The 21,064-nt window shown below is 50.5% G+C and overlaps 1 protein-coding gene across 3 annotated transcripts in view; it reads left to right on the forward strand.

Moving 5' to 3' along the window:
• Window positions 1-21,064, forward strand: part of zgc:136493 (uncharacterized protein LOC692276 homolog) — a 109,777-nt gene that overhangs the window by 31,144 nt on the left and 57,569 nt on the right. For 2 of the 3 annotated variants that reach the window (XM_038797001.1, XM_038796999.1), the window contains exon 2: window positions 8,266-8,479. The exons of the other annotated variant lie outside the window; for it this stretch is intronic. In XM_038797001.1, the coding sequence (XP_038652929.1) occupies window positions 8,396-8,479 (84 nt within the window). In that variant the 5' untranslated portion in view covers window positions 8,266-8,395. The remainder of the gene's footprint in view (window positions 1-8,265; window positions 8,480-21,064) is intronic. 3 annotated transcript variants of the gene reach the window in all.

Here is a 21,064-nt window from a genome sequence, read left to right on the forward strand (position 1 = left end):
AGTAACTGTCCAACTTTTTTTAAAGGAAAAAATTGTACCCGCTTTTACCACTGCCTCTGGCAGCTCGTTCCAGACGCTCTGTGTGAAAACATTTCCGCTCTGGTCTCTTTTGTATCTCTCCCCTCTCACCATAAACCTATACACTCTAGTTATAGACTCCTCTACCTTTGGGAAAAGATGTTGATTATCTACCTTATCTATGCCCCTCGTTATTTCATAGACCTCTATAAGATCTAAGCCTCCTACGCTCCAGGGAAAAAAAGTCCCAGCCTATCTAGCCTCGCCTTATAACACAGACCATCAAGTCCTGGTAGCATCCTCGTAAATCTCTTCTGCACTCTTTCTAGTTTAATAATATCCTTCCTATAATAGGGTGGCCAGAACTGAACACAGTATTCCATGTGTAGTCTTACCAATGTCTTGTACAACTTCAACACCATGTCCCAACTCCTGTATTCAATGTTCCGACCAATAAAACCTAGCATGCTGAATGCCTTCTTCACCCTATCCACCGGCGACTTCACCTTCAAGGATCTATGAACCTGTACTCCTAGATCTCTTTGTTCTGTAACTGTCCCCAACTCCCTTCCGTTAACTGAGTAGGTCCTACCCTGATTTGCTCTACGAAAATGCATCATCTCACATTTATCCAAATTAAACTCAATCTGCCATTCATCAGCCCTCTGGCCCAATTGGTCAAGATTCTGTTTCAATCTTATATAACCTTCTTCACGATCCACTATGCCACCAATCTTGGTGTCATCTGCAAACTTACTAACCATGCCTCCTACATTCTCATCCAAATCATTAATATATATATAACGAATAACAGTGGACCCAGTACCGATCCCTGAGGCACACCGCTGGTCACAGGCCAAACAACCCATCACAACCACCCTTTGGCTTCGGTGGCCAAACCAATTTTGTATCCATTGACTACCTCACCCTGGATTCCGAGAGTTTAACCTTTTGCAACAACCTACCATGCGGTACCTTATCTACATGGACTTTAGCAAGGCCTTTGACAACCCCTTCAAAAAACTCAATCCAATTTGTGAGACATGACTTTCCTCTTGCAAAGCCATGCTGACTTTCCCTAATTAGCCCTTGCCTGTCCAAATGCCTGTAGATCCTGTCCCTCAGAATACCTTCTAACAATTTACCCACTACAGAAGTAAGGCTAAGCGGTCTGTAGTTCCCGGGCTTATCCCTAAAGCCCTTCTTAAACAAGGGCACAACATTTGCTACCTTCCAATCTTCAGGCACCTCTCCTGTGGCTGTCGATGATTCAAACATTTCAGCCAGGGGGCCGGCAATTTCCTCCCTCGCCTCCCACAACGTCCTGGGATACATTTCATCAGGTCCAGGGGATTTATCTATCTTGATGCGCTTTAATACCTCTAGTACCTCCTTCTCTGTAATATGTACACTTCTCAAGACATCACTGTTTATTTCCCCAATTTCCCTAACATTCATGCCTTTTTCAACAGTAAATACTGACAAGAAATATTCATTTAAGACCTCTCCCATCCCTTGTGGATCTGCACATAGATGACCTTGTTTATCCTTAAGAGGCCCTACCCTCTCCTTTGTCAACCTTTTACCCTTTATGTATCTGTAAAAGCTCTTTGGATTTTCCTTTACCTTATCTGCCAAAACAATCTCATGTCTCCTTCCTTTTGACCATGACCTCAATATTCTGAGTCACCCAGGGTTCCCTCCTTCTACCAGCCTTACCCTTCACTCCAAGAGGAATATGCTCACCCTGAACCCTAGTTAGCACCACTTACCAACTGTCCCCTTGCCTGCAAATAGGCACCCCCAATCAACCTTTGAAAGTTCCTGCCTAATACCCTCAAAATTGGCCTTGCCCCAATTTAGAATTTTAACTTTTGGGCCAGAACTATCATTCTCCATAGCTATCTTAAAACTAATGGAGTTATGGTCACTGATCCCAAAGTGATCCCTCAGTAACACCTCCGCCACCTGCCCTTCCTTATTCCCCAAGAGGAGGTCAGGTTTTGACCCCTCTCTAGTCGGGCCATCCATATATTGAATGAGTAATTCTTCCTGTAGACACTTGACAAATTTCTGTCCATCCAAACCCCTAGTGCCAGTTAATGATGGGGAACGTAAAGTCCCCAATATTACCACCCTATTTTTCTGGCAGCTTTCTGTAATCTACATATTTGCTCCTCAATATCTTACTGACTATCTGGGGGCCTATATAGTACATCCTATCAAAGTGATCTCACCTTTCTTATTTTTCAGTTCTATCCATATAGACTCAGTGGGCGAACCCTCGGATATATCCTCTCTCTGTACTGCCGTGATAGTGTCCCTAATCAAAAACGCAACTCCTCCTCCTCTCTTACCTCCCTCCTGTTCTATCTTTACTATAGCATCTGTACCCCGGAACATTGAGCTTCCAGTCCTGCCCCTCCTTTAGCCATGTTTCAGCAATAGTCATAATATCCCAGTCCCATGTACCTATCCATGCCTTGCCTGTTAGGCCTCTTGCATTGAAATAAATGCAGTTCAATCTGTTTCTCTGCCTTCCACTTTTCTCGTTACTGACTTTTGTTTCTATCCTCTCTTTACTACCGTCCGACTTCCTGCATTGGTTCCCATCCCCCTGCCACATTATTTTAAACCCTCCCCAACAGTGCTAGCAAACAACTCCCCTAGGACAGGAGGGGAGGCGGTGGCATAGTGGTATTTTCATTGGACTAGTTAACCGAAGACTCAGTAATGCTCTGGGGATGCAGGTTCAAGTCCCACCGTGGCAGATGGTGAAATTTGAATTCACTGGAAGTCTGATGGTGACCATGAAACAATTGTCTATTAAGTTGTGTATTAGCTCAGTGGGCTAGACAGCTGGTTTGTATTGCCGGACAAGGCCAGCAGCGTGGGTTCAATTCCGGCTTACCCGAACAGGCGCCGGAATGTGGTGACTCGGGGCTTTTCACAGTAACTTCATACTTGTGACAATAAAATATTGGGCAGCACAGTAGCATAGTGGTTAGCACAATGGTTTCACAGTGCCAGGGTCCCAGGTTCGATTCCAGGTTTGGGTCACTGTCTGCGCGGTGTCTGCACGTTCTCCCTGTGTCTGCGTGGGTTTCCTCCGGGTGCTCCGGTTTCCTCCCCCAGTCCAAAGATATGCAGGGGTAGATGGATTGGCTATGCCAAATTGCCCTTAGTGTCCAAAAAAAGGTAAGGCAAGGTGGGGTTATGGGGATAGGGTGGAAATGTGGGGATAGGCTTAGGTAGGGTGCACTTTCCAAGGGCCGATGCAGACTCGATGGGTCGAATGGCCTCCTTCCGCACTGTAAATTCTGTGATTCTATGAGGCATTGACCCCAGTACAAGGGAAAATGAGGTCTCTACCATTGGAACAGTATACACCTGAATAGTGCTGGACTGACGTTGGAGCGAGCTGCATAACTAGGAAAGTAGAGAGAGTTTTATGGGCAGCACGGTTAGGTGGATTGGCCATGATAAATTGCCCTTAGTGTCCAAAATTGCCCTTAGTGTTGGGTGGGGTTACTGGGTAATAGGGATAAGGTGGAGGTGTTGACCTTGGGTCGGGTGCTCTTTCCAAGAGCCGGTGCAGACTCGATGGGCCGAATGGCCTCCTTCTGCACTGTAAATTCTATGAAACATTGGTTCTAGTCCTGCCCAGGTGAAGACCGTCTGATTTGTAATGCTCCCACCTCTCCCAATGTCGCAAAAATCTGAATCCATCCCTCCTGCACCATCTCTCAAGCCACGCATTCATCCTGTCATTCCTCCTCTGACTAGTACGTGGCACTGGTAGCAATCCCGAGATTACTACCTTTGAGGTCCTACTTTTTAGTTTAGCTCCTAACTTCCTAAATTCAGCATGTAGGCCCTCATCCCGTTTTTTACCTATATCGTTGGTGCCTAAATGCACCCACAACAGCTGGCTGTGCGCCCTCCCCCTTTAGAATGTCCTGCAGCCGCTCTGAGACATCCAGGACCCTTGGTGAGTGGTTGGTGTTTTTTTTTCTCCAGACCCAGGTTCAAGCCTTAAGTTCGGTTGAGGTAAGGATCTAAGAGTAGGAACTGCAATAATTAAACTGGGTTTACAACATGAACATTTAAAAGTTTTAAATCTCAAGTCTTTCATGTCTTAGGTTTATTCTCTGAAAGGTTAGTAGTCTAATAAACAGAGGCATGGCCAAGCCTCAGTCCCATCGCATGCACATACTGTGCCATGTAGAAGCTCTAGGATGTTTCTTGTGTCCCAGACAGCCACATGTGCAGGAATTATCAGCAATTGGAAGAGCCTGAGCAGCAGCTGACTTTACTATGGTGCATGTGTCAAGAGACAGGCACCCCATGGCTTTAGAGTGTGGAAGCAGGCAGGGAATGGGTGACTGCCAGGCCAACGAGGAGGACCAGGCAGGAGATCTCTGAGGGTATCTCACTCTTCACTGGTACTGGTGAGAATGATGGTTTCTCTAGGTGGGAACAGCCACAGAAATGTCCACAGTGCCAGCTGTACAGAGGTTGGAGGTTGGTGGCTCAGCTGTAAAGAGGTTGCAGGGAGAAGATTGGTAGAGGAAGCGGAAGACATTTCTGCAAACGCATTAGTGATTCGAGAATGTTATGTTGTCTCCTGGTTACAGGGTTCAGGGTATCGCTAAGTGGTTACAGAATATTCTGAGGGGTGGGGTGTGGAGAAGAATGTGAACCGCCAGAGGTCCTGGTCTATTTTGGCTCCGATGGGATAGATAGAAAGAGGGATGAGGTACTGGAAGCAGACTTTAGGTAGCTAAGAAAGTGATTAGTAAGCAGGACCTGAAAGGTAGCAATGCTCCTGATGGGATGAGCTAATGAGCAGAGGAAAAGCAGGTTACTAAATATTACTGGATATAAGATGTTCAGGAAAGCTAGAGATGTAGGTATGTGGTGGAAATATTGATTGAGGAGAATATCACAGTGCTGGAGAGAGAGGATGTCCGGGAGCAGTCATGAACAGAATCTATTTGGTTAGAGTTAAGAAACAGTGGAGGTGCATCTGGGTATATTCTATCGGGAAGGGCAGAGAGGACCAGACTTGCAGAGAAATACATAGTAATAATGCGGATTTCAATTATCTTATTCGTATTAATTAATGATTACTTGGATAATAATAGTACAAATGGCAGAGAGGGGAAGAGTTTTTGAAGTCAATATCCATTCCATGGGAGGTCATGGGTTGCGATGCAGTGGGTAGGGTTCTTGCCTCTGAGCCATAAGAATTAGATTTGAGACCCATCCCAGGACTTGATGACAGAGGAAGGCATGTTCATCATGTGACCAAACAGATTAATTATTAACCTGAAAATTCTTCCAACACATGTCAATGTCAATGGCAGGTGGTAAGAGAGGAGCGGCTGAGGAAATGCATTCAGAACTACCTGCAGGTCAATGACACGGGGGAAACTTCGGCAGCGGTGGTTTGGGAAGCACTGCAGGCGGTGGTAAGGGGAGAGCTGATCTCGATCCGGGCTCATAAGGAGAAGGTTGACAGGGCAGAGACGGACAGACTGGTAAACGCGATATTACAGATCGATAGGAGGTATGCGGAGACCCCAGAGGCAGGGCTCCTGAGGGAACGGCGGAGGCTGCAGGCGGAGTTTAGCTTGCTAACCTCAGGGAGGGCGGTGGAGCAGCTGAGAAAGGCAAGGGGGGCGATTTATGAACATGGGGAGAAGGCCAGCAGAATGCTTGTACAGCAGCTTAGGAAGAGGGAGGCAGCTAGGGAGATAGGGAAAATAAAGGACGGTGAGGGGAACCTGGTTGGTGATTCGATAGGGGTGAATAAGGCGTTTAGGGACTTCTACAGTAGGTTGTACAGATCAGAACCCTCTACGGGGCCGGAGGGGATGAGGCGCTTCTTGGAGGGGCTGAATTTCCCAAAGGTAGACGGGGAGCAGGTAGAAGGGCCCCAATTGGGCTGGAAGAGATAGTGGAGGGCTTGAAGGCCATGGAGGCGGGTAAGGCCCCGGGTCCGGACGGGTATCCAGTGGAGTTCTATAAAAAGTTATCGGGGATACTGGGGCCAGTGTTGTTGAGGGGATGAAGGAAATCATGAAGAATTTAGGGGAAGTCGGCCGGTTTTCGGGGTATAAGCTAAACATGCATAAGAGCGAGTGTTTGTGATTCAGGCGAGGGGACAGGAGGGGCGACTGGGGGAGCTGCCGTTTAGATCAGTAGGGGGTAGTTTTCGGTACCTGGGAATCCAAGTGGCGCGGGAATGGGACCGGCTGCATAAATTGAATCTGGCCCGGCTAGTGGACCAAATGAAGGACGATTTTCGGAGATGGGACACGCTCCCGTTGTCGCTGGCTGGGAGGGTACAAATGGTGAAAATGACAGTCCTCCTGAGGTTCCTATTTGTCTTTCAGTGTCTTCCCATTTTTATTCCTCGGTCCTTTTTTAAGCGGGTCAACAGGGTGATCATGGGCTTCGTCTAGGCAGGCAAGACCCCGCGGGCAAGGAAGATAATGCTCGAGCAGAGTCGGAGAGAGGGCGGGCTGGCGCTGCCAAATTTTAGCAACTATTACTGGGCGGCAAATATAGCCATGATCAGGAAATGGGGGGGGGGGGGGGGGGGGGGCGGCATGGTAGCGTATGGAGGCGGCTTCTTGTAAGGGTACCAGTCTGGCGGTGTTGGTAACTGTGCCTCTGCCGCTCCTGCCAGCGCGGTACTCCACCAGCCCCATGCTGGTGGCAGCCCTGAGAGTTTGGGGCCAGTAGTGGCGGCATGTGGGAGCAGTGGGAGCATCGGTCTGGGCCCCAGTTTGTGATAACCACCAGTTTGTCCCGGGGAGTATGGATGGGGGGTTCCAGATATGGCGGAGAGTAGGGATTGAGTGGATGGGGGATGTGTTCATAGAGGGGAGATTTCCGAGTATGAGGCGTTGGAGGAAAGGTTTGGTTTGGCGAGGGGAAACAAATTCAGATATTTGCAGGTGCGGGACTTCCTTCGTAAGCAGGTGTCAACCTTCCCGCTTCTACCGCTGAGGGGATTCAGGACAGGGCAATTTCCAGAGGGTGGGTAGGGAGGGGAGCATCTCGGACATCTATAAGGAGCTTATGGGGTCAGAGGAGACGCAGACTGAGGAGCTGAAGTGTAATTGGGAAGAGGAGCTGGGAGGTGAGATAGAGGATGGTCTCTGGGCAGATGCGTTGAGTAGAGTCAACGCGTCTGTAACGTGTGCCAGGCTCAGCCTGATACAATTTAGGGTTGTTCACCAGGCGCACATGACAGTGGCCCAGATGAGCAGATTCTTTGGGGTGGAAGACAGGTGCACAAAATGCGCGGGAGGACCGGTGAATAATGTCCACATAGTTTGGACATGTCCAAAGCTTAGGGGATTTTGGCAGGGCTTTGCGGACATCATGTCCAGGGTTTTAAAAACAAGGGTGGCGCTGAGTCCAGAAGTGGCGATTTTCGGGGTGTCAGAAGACCCGGGATTCCAGGAGGAGAAAGAGGCAGATGTTTTGTCCTTTGCTTCCCTGGTAGCCCGGAGACGGATACTATTGGCATGGAGGGACCCAAAGCCCCCGAAGTTGGAGACCTAGCTATCGGACATGGCTAGCTTTCTCTGTATGGAGAAAATTTAGTTCGCCTTGAGAGGTTCACTGTTAGGGTTCACCCGGAGGTGGCAACCGTTTGTCGACTTCTTCGCGGAAAATTAGTCGTCAGCAGACGGACGGACGGTGGGGGGGTGGTGGGGAGTAGTTTAGGTTAGAGTAGGGGGTCAATAAGGGTGGGACCTGTACAAAAGGTAAACAGTTTTTGTACTATGTTTATGATTTCATGGATCTTGTTGGTCTATTTTGTTGTTGTTTCTATACCAAAAATACCTCAATAAAATGTTTATTAAAAAAAGAGTTGGAGGCATTCACCCTCCGGAGCAGCTCACACCTCCTCCATACCCTCTCCCAACTCTTCCTCCCACTTTGCCTTGATCCCTTCCAGCGGCACTTTCTCCTCCTCCAAAATAGCCCCGTATACCGCCGATACTGCCCCCTTCACCAGATTTTTATTCAATTCAAATTTCACCTTCTGCCATGGTGAGATTTGAACCCTGGTTCCCAGAGCACGACTCTGGGTCTCTGGATTGTGCTGAAATGTTATTTGAGATGTTCATGCAAAGAGCTTTGGGACATTTTGCTCTATTGAAGACGTTGTATAAATGCTGTTAGTTTTTGTTCTCTTTTGAACCATTGACCCTTCTTTTGAAGTTGAAGAAACCGTAATGATGAAACTGGTCATCAGAAATGGACGCTTTACGCTTCCACTAAACTGCTCCTGAAAATAATTAGCCAAAACTGTTGGGGGATATCTCCCTCAATTTTATCATCAGACTTGAGGATGAAGTCAATATGGACACACTCATGCTTCAAAGAGACAAACTGGAATAGATGCACTGTCCGGCACCATCAATACCGTACTGAGGTAAACAAAGTGAGCACAGTAGCAAATTAGTAAATATATTCCCACAGTATTAATTAAAATTAAAACCCCTCACCCCACATCCCGTAAGGACTCCATCCCATTCTCTCAGTTCCTTTGCCTCCATCGTTCTGATGATGCCACCTTCTAAAATAGCGCTGCTGACATGTCTTCATTCTTCCTTAATCGTGGTTTCCCACCCACTGTGATCGGCAGGGCTCTCAACCGTGTCCAACTCATCTCCCGTACCTCTGTTCACCCCCTCTTCTCCCTCCCAGAACCAGGATAGGGTTCCACTTGTCCTCACTTTTCACCCCACCAGCCTCCATATTCAAAGAATCACCCATCGTCGGTTCCGCCAACTCCAGCATGATTCCACTGCCAAACACATCTTCCCCTCACTCCCCTCTGGGATATCGTGGGCCACTCCCCCATCACCCCCAACACCTCACCCGCTTCCCACGGCACCTTCCCATGCAATCGCACAAGGTGTAACACCTGCCCCATTACCTCCTCCCTGCTCACCATCTCAGGCCCTAAATGCTCTTTTCAAGTGAGGCAACGCTCCTTCAATCTGGTCTATTGCATTTGCTGCTCCCAATGCGGTCTACTCTACATTGGAGAGACTGAACGCATACTGGGTGACCGCTTTACAGAACACCTCTGCCCGCCCGCAAGCGGGACTCAGACATTCCTGTCGTTTGTCAATTCAACTCACCGTCCTGCTCTCACGTCCACATGGTAGCACAGTGGTTAGCCATTCGTGGCTTGGGTCACTGTCTGTGCGGAGTCTACACATTCGCCCTGTGTCTGCGTAGGTTTCCACCGGGTGCACCGGTTTCCTCCCACAAATCCCAAAAGACGGGCTGTTAGGTAATTCTCCCTCAGTGTACCTGAACAGGCGCCGGAATGTGGCGACTAGCGGCTTTTCACAGTAACTTCATTGCAGTGTTAATGCAAGCTTACTTGTAACAATAAAGATTATTAAAGACATGTCCATCCTTGGCCTGCTGCAATGTTCCAGTGAAGCCCAGCGCAATCTGGAGGAACAGCACCTCATCTTCCGATTCGGCAAGTTATAGCCTTCCAGACATTACATTGAGTTCAACAACTTCAGACTGGGAACTCCCTCCTCTGCTATCACCCTATTTTTATTTCTATTAATTTATTTTCATTTCTTCCACTGACCTATTTTTCCCTCACCTTTGTTCCCCCTCCCCCCACTCTACTTGGGCCAACTGTTCCTCGTTACCCTTTAACACACTGTTCACCTTTGTCTGCCATTCACACATTCTAATCTCTTTATGAAAAAAAATTATCCTATCCTAGACATAGCACCCTATGTTCTAACCCCCCCCCCCCCCCCCGCACTATTCCTTTCCATGCTCCCGAACTTCTTAATGCAATGGCCAACGGCTCAATATCCCACTCAATATCCCTCAATATTACACTTAACAACGCCACTAATCTCCTCTCTAGCGCCCCTGTCACAATCACATATCTACCTTCCTGATCTGCCACCACCTTCTCCATCTGGAAGCGTACCGTTTTACTGACCAACACTGCTACCCCTCAAGTCCTTCCATCAAATCCAGAGTGAAACACTTGGCTAACCCAACCCTTTGTAAGTCTCACCTGGTCCTTCACCCTCAAGTGAGTCTCCTGCAGAATTGTCACATCGGCTTTAAAATTTTTAAGATGCGCAAGCACCCTTGACCTCTTGACCGGACCTCCTAGCCCTCTCACGTTCCACGTGACTATCCTTACTGGGGTTCTCTCAACCCCCCCCACTTTTCTTATCCACCATCATCATAACACCGGGCCCTGTCCCATAAGCCTGACCCGCCCCTGTCCATTGTTAACATCGAACCCCTCCCCCCTCCCAAGAACCTACATTTCCCCCTGAAACAACACCTCCCAACATCTATCCCCCCCCCCCCCCCCGCTTGCCTCTTGGGCCCATTGAAGCCTGCTATCCAGGCTCCGCCGTCCGCTGCCCTCCTCTCACCTCACCTCCATTCACTAGCTGACTTTAGTTAGCTAGCGTGGGTGGCTCACCCGCCAAGATATATTGTCCCTTTCCTCCCAATCCCAGAGAAAGAAAAAACAAAACCAACAATCCAACCCATACAATTCACGAACATAACATTTAACCGTCGCAACACAGAACGCCAATCAACCCATTATTAACTTGTTAATAATGTTAATAATTAACTTGTTAATAACTTGTAACAATGCAAAGAGAAGTAAATTACAATACACATCAGTAAAAAGAAAGTTGTAGTATTTATACATTTTCCAGCTGCTCAAACACAGTCCAAAGTCTCTCTTCCAGTTCCGCTCCTCACGTCTGGCCAAGCCTTCTGCCCTCACGAATGCCTCAGCCGCCTCCGCTGTCTCACAATAAAAGTCTTTGGCATTATACCTTACCCTCAACTTCGCCAGGTACACCATACCAAATTGCACCCCTTCATCGCCCAAACGCTGCTTGTCTTTTTGCCAACTCCACTGTCCTGGTAGATCCGAACCGCAGTACCATCCCACAGCACCTCGCGCTTCTGCTTCGCCCAGCTTAATACCTTCCCCTTCATGCAAAACGTATGGAAGCAGATAATAACTGCTCTTGCTGGCTCGTTCACTTTGGGCTTCGGCCTTAATGACCGAAGAGCTCGGTCTAGTGAAAAAAAAAGAAAATCGCTTATTGTCACGAGTAGGCTTCAATGAAGTTACTGTGAAAAGCCCCTAGTCGCCACATTCCGGCGCCTGTCTGGGGAGGCTGGTACGGGAATCGAACCGTGCTGCTAGCCTGCTTGGTCTGCTTTAAAAGCCAGCAATTCGGATGGGGTTCTCACCCTCCACCGTGAGCTCCGCCAACTTCTTTGCAAAGTATTGAGTTGGCTTTGGGCCCTCTGTCCCTTCGGGCAAGCCCACAATTCTCAAATTGTGCCACCTTGAGCGGTTCTCCAAGTCTTCAAGCTTTGCTCGGAGTCCTCTGCTGACCGCCACAACCCTCCGCAGCTCATACCCCATCGAGGTGACCTGGTTGCTGTGTTGTGACACGGCCTCCTCCACTTCCTTCATCTTCTCGCCCTGCTCTCTCACCTCGGCCGATGCCTTTGCCACCGCCACCCTCACCGGGGCGATTGCCACCTCCACCAGTGACTTCAATGCGACCGTCGTCTCCTTCCTCAAGGCCTCCATGTGCCTTGCAAACTGTTTCGCCAACTCCACCGCCATCACCTCGGTCATCTTCTCCACCATAAGTAGTGCGGCCTCGCCTTGCAGTTCGGCTTCCGCCATCCTGTCAGCACTTTTGCTCGTCCTCTCATTCAGCGGCGAACCCGCGTTTCCTCCTTTCTTCGACGCTGCTCTTCGCATCCTTTAGCGGCTTATTGTTTTTTCTTTCTTTTCTCTTCTCTCCCCTTTCACCCTCCTGTCCTTCATCAATCTGAATTATTCTTTTTTTTTTATTAGAGGGGAGAAAAAAACAACTTTCACCCAACTTCTTTAAACCTTCTTTCTTTCTCCTCTACATTCCCCCAGAGCTCCCCTGGGACCGGACTTCAGCCTTCTTCATCCTAGGTGGGAGCCATCCGATGTGGGACACCCTACCTACATCGTGCCCTGGTCTCAGGCCTGCCGCCTCAGCCTCCTTGTAGCTCCGCCCCCGCTGCTCCGACCTCCACGCTGCCCGACACCCGCGCAGGGTTCTTCACCGGTTTTTAAACTGGCCCTGCCAGCTGCCCGTGACGGCCCCAAAGGCCGACGATAGCCGGGGGGGTGAGTGATGCCTCAGGGAAATCGCCGCAAATCGTGGCCACCGGCTGGAACTCTTCTTACTGTGGCCCAAATTGGGATCTTAATACTAAGCTTAGGACTCCATTTGAAATTTATGTACAAATGGGTGGGACCTGTTGTACCAGGCCGTGAGTGGCCTCAGCAATTATCCTTAACGTGACCAGTTAATCTTGATGGGGATTGTATGTAAAGACAGATAATTGATCAGAAACGCTTGAGGAGCCAATTTCAACAGGTTCAAACCACCTTACACAGAGTTAAAAATTTGTCTTAACTCAGGACATAAGTGTGACGTTAGAAGGGCAAAGGCAGACAGCAGTTTAAATAATTCAACTCTGACTCCGGCCTGAATCCCGGTGTATTCATTACCTGACCAGCAAGTAGAAGTGGGATTTAGGGACGCAGGAGGCTGCCGGCGGGGTCCTGAGGGACCGAGGTCCTGAGGGAACGGGCCCTGGCATGACCAAAGTTTTTTGGGTAGGCGGAGGTCTTGATGTGATCACGGTCTTAGGAAAAGGGAGGAAGCGGTAGCAGGTCAAGCTGCAGGTTATCTTAAGGGGCACTGTTGCTCAGCCTGGTCAACAAAAATAGCTTTAAAAAATACCCTTTCCTGGCTACTTGCTGCCTGGCACCAGGTCTCACTGCTGCAATTGTCAGGATAATCTCAGGACCAAATGACAAATGTCCAGGTAAACTGAATCCTGACTGAGTTGAATTGGTTAATCTCAGTGATGTTATCGTGGTGAAAGGGGAGTTACTATTGGCCACCGTGTCCCAATTCAGCAGGTAAAAATCAGTTAGGTTTGCACTGCTGGTTGCTGCCAACAAGCTGGGCTGATAGTGCACGTGTGGATATTGAGGAAGGAAATGTTGGTGCTCTAAAGTTTTAGTAGTTCTCTTTTTCATTATTTCTCAGGTTGTGTCCAATGCTTGCAAGGCCATTTTGCCCATCCAGGTAACTCTGATGGGAAAGTAACAATTATGTCAGACACCCAGTTGATCAGGCAACAAATGTTTTTTTTAAATAATATTTTATTTAGGTATTTGAAATTTTTTTATAACAGTAACATAAACAAGGACATCAACATGGTAAAATAAACATTCCCCCCCCCCCCCCCAGCCCAATCTTCACGCACCTCAACCATACAACAACAATCCGCCCCCCCCCCCCCCCCCCTTTGGAATACTGCATCTGCTGACATTTTAATTTTCCCCGAAAAAGTCGACTAACGGCTGCCACCTCCTGGTGAACCCTAACACTGACCCTCTTAAGGCAAACTTTATTTTCTCGAGACTGAGAAACCCAGCCATGTCACTAACCCAGGTCTCTACACTCGGGGGCTTCGAGTCGCTCCACATTAACAAGATCTGTCTCTGGGCTACCAGGGAGGCAAAGGCCAAGACATCAGCCTCTTTTGCCCCCTGAACTCCTGGATCTTCTGACACTCCAAAGTTCGCTACCTCCGGACTCAGCACCCCCAGGGTTTTTAGCACCGTGGACATTGCCTTAGCAAAATCCTGCCAAAACACCCAAAGCTTCGGGCATGCCCAAAACATGTGGACAAGATTTGCTGGGCTTCCCACGCACGCCTATCCTCCACTCCGAAGAACTTACTTATCCTAGCCGCTGTCGTGTGTGCCTGGTGGACTACCTTAAATTGTATTAGGCTAAGCATGGCACATGATGAGGCGGTATTAACCCTGCTTAGGGCATCTTCCCATAGACCCGCCTCTATCTCTCCTCCTAGCTCGTCCTCCCACTTGCCCTTAACCTCCTCCACCGGGGTTTCCTCCGACTCCGAAAGCTCATGGTAAATATCCGATACCTTCCCCTCTCCCACCCAGGTACTGGAAACTACTCTGTCCTGTATCCCCCCATGGCAGAAGCAGCGGAAAGGTCGGCACCTGTTTTCTCAGGAAGTCGCGCACCTGCAAATACCTAAAACCATTCCCTGCTGGCAATTAAAATTTATCCTCCAAAGCTTTCAAGCTGGGAAAGCTCTCATCTATAAATAGATCCCCCATCCTTCTAATTCCTGCCCTATGCCAACTCCGGAACCTGTCATCTAGCCTACCCGGTACAAACCATTGATTATTATAAATTAGGGTCCAAATCGATGCTCCCTCCAATCTCTTATATCTCCTCCATTGCCCCCAGATTCTCAGAGCAGCCACCACCACCAGACCTGAGGAGTATCGGGCCGGCGAGAATGGAGAGGTGCCGTTATCAGTGCTCCCAAACTTGTGTCTTTACATGACGCCACCTCCATCCGCTCCCATGCCGACCCCTCCCCCATTACCCACTTCCTGATCATGGCTATATTAGCCGCCCAGTTGTGATTGCAGAAGTTCGGCAGCGCCAACCCCCCCCCCCCCCCCCCGAGTGTGCTCCAGCAACACGTTCTTCACTCTCGGGGTTTTACCCGGCCACACAAAGCCCAAAATAATCTTATTCACCCGCTTGAAAAAGGCCTTAGGGATGAAGATGGGTAGCACTGAAAGACAAACAGAAATCTGGGGAGGACCGTCATTTTCACGGTCTGTACCCTCCCGGCCAGTGATAGCGGGAGCATGTCCCATCTCTTAAAGTCCCCTTCCATTTGTTCTACCAACCGGGATAGGTTTAACTTGTGCAGTGCCTCCCATCCCCGGGCCACCTGGATTCCCAGATATCAAAAGCTCTTCCTTACCATTCTAAGCGGCAGCTCTCCCAGTCTCTACTCCTGTCCTCTTGCCTGGATCGCAAACATCCCGCTTTTCCCCATGTTCAACTTATACCCCGAAAAATTGCCAAATTCTCCCAAGATTCGCATTACTTCCCCCATCCCCTCCAGCGGGTCTGAAATGTACAAGAGCAGGTCATCTGTGTAGAGCGAGATCCGATGCTCCATTCCCCCCCCCCCCCCCCCCCCCCCCCGCCGAACCAGCCTGTGGTGAATCACAATCCTAGTAATTCACACTGTGTTATATTGTATGTGTTGTGTCTCTGTAAGCTCGGTATACGAGCAGTTGCGCGGCTCTACCCACAGGGGGAGATGAGGAGTTTGTACTGGGCTCCGCCCAGGGTTCCGCCCATGGCTCCTCCCACTAACTGGAAGTATAAAGATCTGCAGTTGTGAGCCTGCTGCCAGTTCATCTCGTCACAGGCAGGCTCAGTTGTAAGACTATTAAAACCACTGTTCACTTCCAACCACGTGGCCTGTGAATTGATGGTCACATCAATTTAATAGTCTTAGGAAACTTGAAGAAAACAACTATGGAATCAGCCCTCAAACCTGATCGACTAGAACTCGACCCGCAGGCTGCAGAGGTGAAATAAATCTTTCAACACTGGCTCAGATGTTTCAAGGCCTACCTGGCTGAATCAAGCACATCAGAAACTACAGAGGAGCGGAAACTCAGTCTACTGCACGCAAGGGTGAGCCACCGTATCTCTACTCAACTTAACAGTACTACCTCGTATACGGGGGCCCTAGCCATGCTAGATCAAATGTACGTGAGGCCTATCAACGAGGTCTACGCGCGCCACATTTTTACGACCCGCCGCCAGCGCCCCACGGAGTCGTTGGATGAATTCCTGCGGGATTTAAAAGCTTTAGCTCGGGACTGTAATTACCAAGCTCTATCAGCCGAACAGCATATGGAGCTCACTGTCAGAGATGTGTACGTGGCAGGGCTCAGGTCAAACTATGTGCGCCAGCGGTTGCTTGAAAAAGGGGCCCAGAACTTGGAGGACACTGTAGAATTGGCTACTACCATGGAGGTCTCATTCCGCAGCCTCACCTCGTTCCCCGCGGACAAAACGACCCCATCCTGGGCCCCCGACCAGCAACTGCCCCAGGCCTGCGCCGCGCGGCCACCCACCCACTACGCAGCCCCAGTGTGCCATTTTTGTGGACATCCCCAGCACCCATGGTAGTACTGCCCAGCCCGCAACGCGACCTGCAGCAGCTGCGGTCGCAAAGGACATTATGCCCGGGTCTGCCTGGCACATAAATCCCCCTCTCCTAACCCTCCCGCGGCCCAGAGCACTCGTTTCCAAAACTCACAGGCCAGCAGGCCCCGAAATGCTGCGGCCTGTACTCCGACTCCGACCCCACCCGACCCATGCGACTCATGGGGGCCGCCATCTTGGCAACCCTCCACCAAGCGGCCGGCCACGTGCGACTCATGGGGGCCGCCATCTTGGGCGCCATCTTCCTCGCCGCCCGCCACGTGCAATCCACGGGGGTGGCCATCTTGGGATCCACCCACTTCAAACTCTGAAACCCATCTCGAAGACTACGAACTCAGACGGCAGTCATCACAGGGCCACTCCAGCACAGCTGATCGAGCCACCAACTACCCGCGGTCACGTTGGACCAGTCGCGTCCGAAACACCTCCGCAACTCAATGATGACCGTTAAAATCAATGGGTACAGGACACCGTGCCTCTTTGACTCCGGGAGCACCGAGAGCTTTGTACACCCAGATCTGGTAAGGTGCTGTTCGCTCCCTATTTTCCCTGCACAGCAAACTATCTCCCTCGCTTCGGGCTCACACTCCGTTCACGTCCAAGGGTGCACCGCCGCGACCCTAACGATCCAGGGCACTAGCTACTCGAACTTCCAGCTATACGTACTCCCCGAACTCTGCGCCCCACTCTTACTGGGACTCGACTTCCAGTGCAACCTCAAAAGCCTCACACTCAGCTTCGGCGGGCCCTTGCCCCCACTCACTATCTGCAGCCTCGCTACGCTAAAAATTGACCCCCCCTCCACTCTTTGCCAATCTCATGCCGGACTGCAAACCCGTAGCCATTCGCAGCAGGCGATACAGCCTGCAGGACAGGGTGTTTATCAGAACCGAGGACCATAGGCTTCTACGTGAGGGGATCATAGAGGCCAGTAATAGCCCCTGGAGAGCTCAGGTGGTGGTTGTCAAGACCGGGGAAAAATTCCGAATGGTAGTGGACTATAGCCAAACCATTAATCGGTTCACGCTCCTCGATGCGTACCCCGTCCCCAGGATTACAGACATGGTGAATCAGAGCGCCCATTATAAAGTCTTCTCCACGGTGGACCTGAAGTCTGCATACCACCAGCTCCCAATCCGCCCGGAGGACCGCCACTACACGGCGATCCCGGATGGGCGTCACGAATGGGGTCTCAGTGTTCCAACGAGCAATGGACCGAATGGTGGACCAGTACGGGCTGCGGGCCACGTTTCTGTACTTGGACAACGTCACCATTTGCGGCCATGATCAGCAGGACCACGACGCTAACCTCCATCGATTTCTCCAGACTGCCCAGAATCTCAACCTCACGTATAACACTGAGAAATGCGTTTTCCGCATGACCAGGCTAGCCATTCTCGGCTATGTCGTGGAAAACGGAGTCCTGGGCCCCGACCCGGACTGTATGCGCCCCCTCTTACAACTCTCTCTCCCTAATTGTCCCAGGGCCCTCAAAAGGTGCCTCGGGTTTTTCTCATATTATGCCCAGTGGGTCCCTCAGTATACGGACAAAGCCCGCCCACTATTTATGGACACACTCTTCCCTCTATCGGATGAGGTTCGCCAGGCCTTCACCTGCATCAAGGAGGACATCGCCAAAGCGGCCATGCGGGCGGTGGATGAATCCGTCCCTTTCCAGGTTGAGAGCGATGCCTCAGAGGTCGCTCTCGCAGCCACTCTGAATCAGGCAGGGAGACCAGTCGCCTTTTTCTCCCGAACCCTCTCCGCTTCGGAACTTCGACACTTCTCGGTCGAAAAGGAAGCACAGGCCATCATGGAAGCTATACGTCACTGGAGGCACTACCTCGCAGGTAGAAGGTTCACCCTCATCACCGACCAAAGATTGGTTGCCTTTATGTTTGACAACTCAAAAAGGGGCAAAATTAAAAACGATAAGATCCTACGGTGGAGGATCGAACTCTCCACCTACAAGTACGATATCATGTACCGACCGGGGAAGCTCAACGAGCCCCCAGATGCCCTGTCCTGCGGGATGTGCGTCAGCGCGCAAGACGACCGCATGAAAGCTATCCACAATGACCTCTGCCACCCGGGGGTCACCCGGCTCGCCCACTACGTCAAAGCCCAAAATCTGCCTTTCTCCACCGAGGAGGTAAAAGCCATCACCAGGGATTGCCCGATCTGTGCGGAGTGCAAACCGCACTTCTATAGACCAGACAGGGCCCACCTGGTAAAGGCCTCCCGGCCCTTTGAACGCCTGAGCATCGATTTCAAAGGGCCACTCCCCTCGACCAATCAGAATGTGTACTTTCTAAACATCATAGACAAGTTCTCCCGCTTTCCCTTTGCTATCACGTGCCCCGATATGACCTCCCACACAGTCATTAGGGCCCTGCACAGCATCTTCACCCTGTTTGGTTTCCCCAGCTATGTACACAGCGACAGGGGTTTGTCCTTTATGAGCGACGAGCTGCGTCAGTACCTGCTCGACAAGGGCATTGCCTCGAGCAGGACTACCAGCTACATCCCCAGGGGGAAAGGCCAGGTGGAGAGGGAGAACGCGACGGTCTGGAAGACCGTCCTACTGACCCTCCGGTCCAGGAAGCTCCCGACCTCCCACTGGCAGGAGGTCCTCCCTGATGCGCTCCATGCTATTAGGTCCCTCTAATGACTGCCACCAATCAGACCCCTCACGAGCGGCTATTTGTTTTTTCCAGGGGCACTACCATGGGGGTTTTACTCCCAGCATGGTTGAAGACACCGGGCCCGGTTCTCCTCCGGAAGCACGTCCAGACCCACAAAACTGACCCACTCATGGGGAGAGTGCTTCTACTCCACTCGAATCCCCAATACGCGTTCATTGAATACCCTGACGGCCGTCAGGACACTGTTTCCCTCCGGGACCTGGCGCCTGCAGGATCCAACTCCGACACCACTACCGCCGAGGCGCCCCTCACACTACACCCCACCCAACCCCCCGCTCCCGGCGCCCCCACGCCTGCAGGTTTCCGGCGCTCCCCACCACCGGTCGAACCAGTCGGATACAAAGCTCGGACCGAATCACCCCCCGGAGTCCGCCATGGTACCCTCGCCGACAGCCACCACCCAGCCACCAGAAGAGGCTACAACCCTGGTGCTTCGTAGATCGCAGAGGACGACTCGACCGCCGGACCGACTCAATTTGTAAACCAATCACCCCCGCTGGACTTGATTTTTTTTACGGGGGTGAATGTGGTGAATCACAATCCTAGTAATTCACACTGTGTTATATTGTATGTGTTCTGTCTCTGTAAGCTCGGTATACGAGCAGTTGCGTGGCTCTGCCCACAGGGGGAGATGAGGAGTTTTTACTGGGCTCCACCCGTGGCTCCACCCATTGTTCCGCCCATGGCTTCTCCCAGTAACTGGAAGTATAAAGATCTGCAGTTGTGAGCCTGCTGCCAGTTCATCTCATCGCAGGCAGGCTCAGTTGTAAGACTATTAAAACCACTGTTCACTTCCAACCACGTGTCCTGTGAATTGATGGTCACATCACAGCCCTTTCCAGTTCCTAAAGGTTCTTAACGCTCCAATGGCTCTATGGCCAGAGCAAACATTGCGGGGAGAGGGGGCAGCCTTGCCTCGTCCCTCGGTGTAGTTTAAAATACCCCGACCTCAGCCAGTTCGTACCACACTCGCTCCTGGTGCCTGATAGGGCAACCGCACCCAGTAAATGAAGCCCTCACGAAACCCAAACCTTCCCACCGCCTCCCACAAGTAATCCCACTCCACCCGATCGAAAGCCTTCTCCGCATCCATCGCTACTACCATCTCTGCCTCCTCTCCTTCTGAGCTGTCGAGATGCCGGCGTTGGACTGGGGTGAGCACAGTAAGAAGTCTTACAACGCTAGGTTAAAGTCCAACATGTTTGTTTCAAACACTAGCTTTTGGAGCACTGCTCCTTCCTCAGGTGAATCATTCCTTAGGTAGGAATGCTCAGGTAGGCTCCTTCCTGAGGAAGGATCAGTGCTCCGAAAGCTGGTGTTTGAAACAAACATGTTGGACTTTAACCTGGTGTTGTAAGTCTCCTTCTGAGGGCATCATAATAACATTGGGAAGCCTTCGAACATTGGCCTTGAGTTGCCTGCCCTTAACAAATCACGTCTAGTTTTCCACTATCACCCCCGGGACACAGTGGCCAGTATTTTAGCCAGCAGTTTGGCATCCACATTTAGTAGAGAAATCGGCCTGTATGACCCGCATTGCTCCGGATCCTCACTTTTTTAAAAAGGAGAGAGAGAAAAGGAGGGAATTATAGAGCGGTTAGCCTGACATCGGTGGTGGGGAAAATGATGGGGTCAATTATTAAGGATAAAATAACTGAGCATTTGGAAAGCGGGAACAGGATTGGTCTAAGTAAGCATGGATTCACTGAAGGGAGATCATTCTTGACAAATCTTCTGGAATTTTTTGAGGATGTGACCAGTAGAGCGGACAAGGGTGAACCAGTGGATGTTGTGTATCTGGACTTTCAAAAGGCTTTTGACGAGGTCCCACACAAGAGGTTAGTGAGCAAAATTAAAACTCATGGTATTGGGGGCAATGTATTGGCATGGATAGAGGCTGGTTGGCAGACAGGAAGCAGAGTGGAAATAAACGGGTCCTTTTCAGAGTGGCAGGCAGTGACGAGTAGGGTACCACAGGATTCAGTGCTGGGACCACATTAATGAATGGACGAAGGATTGTATGAAATATCTCCAAATTTGCAGATGACACTAAGCTGGGTGTGTTGTGAGGAGGATGTAAAGAGGCTACAGGGTGACTTGGACAGGCTGGCTGAGTGAACAAATACTTGG

The sequence above is a fragment of the Scyliorhinus canicula genome, chromosome 5, assembly GCF_902713615.1.
Source record: "Scyliorhinus canicula chromosome 5, sScyCan1.1, whole genome shotgun sequence".
NCBI lineage: Eukaryota > Metazoa > Chordata > Chondrichthyes > Carcharhiniformes > Scyliorhinidae > Scyliorhinus > Scyliorhinus canicula.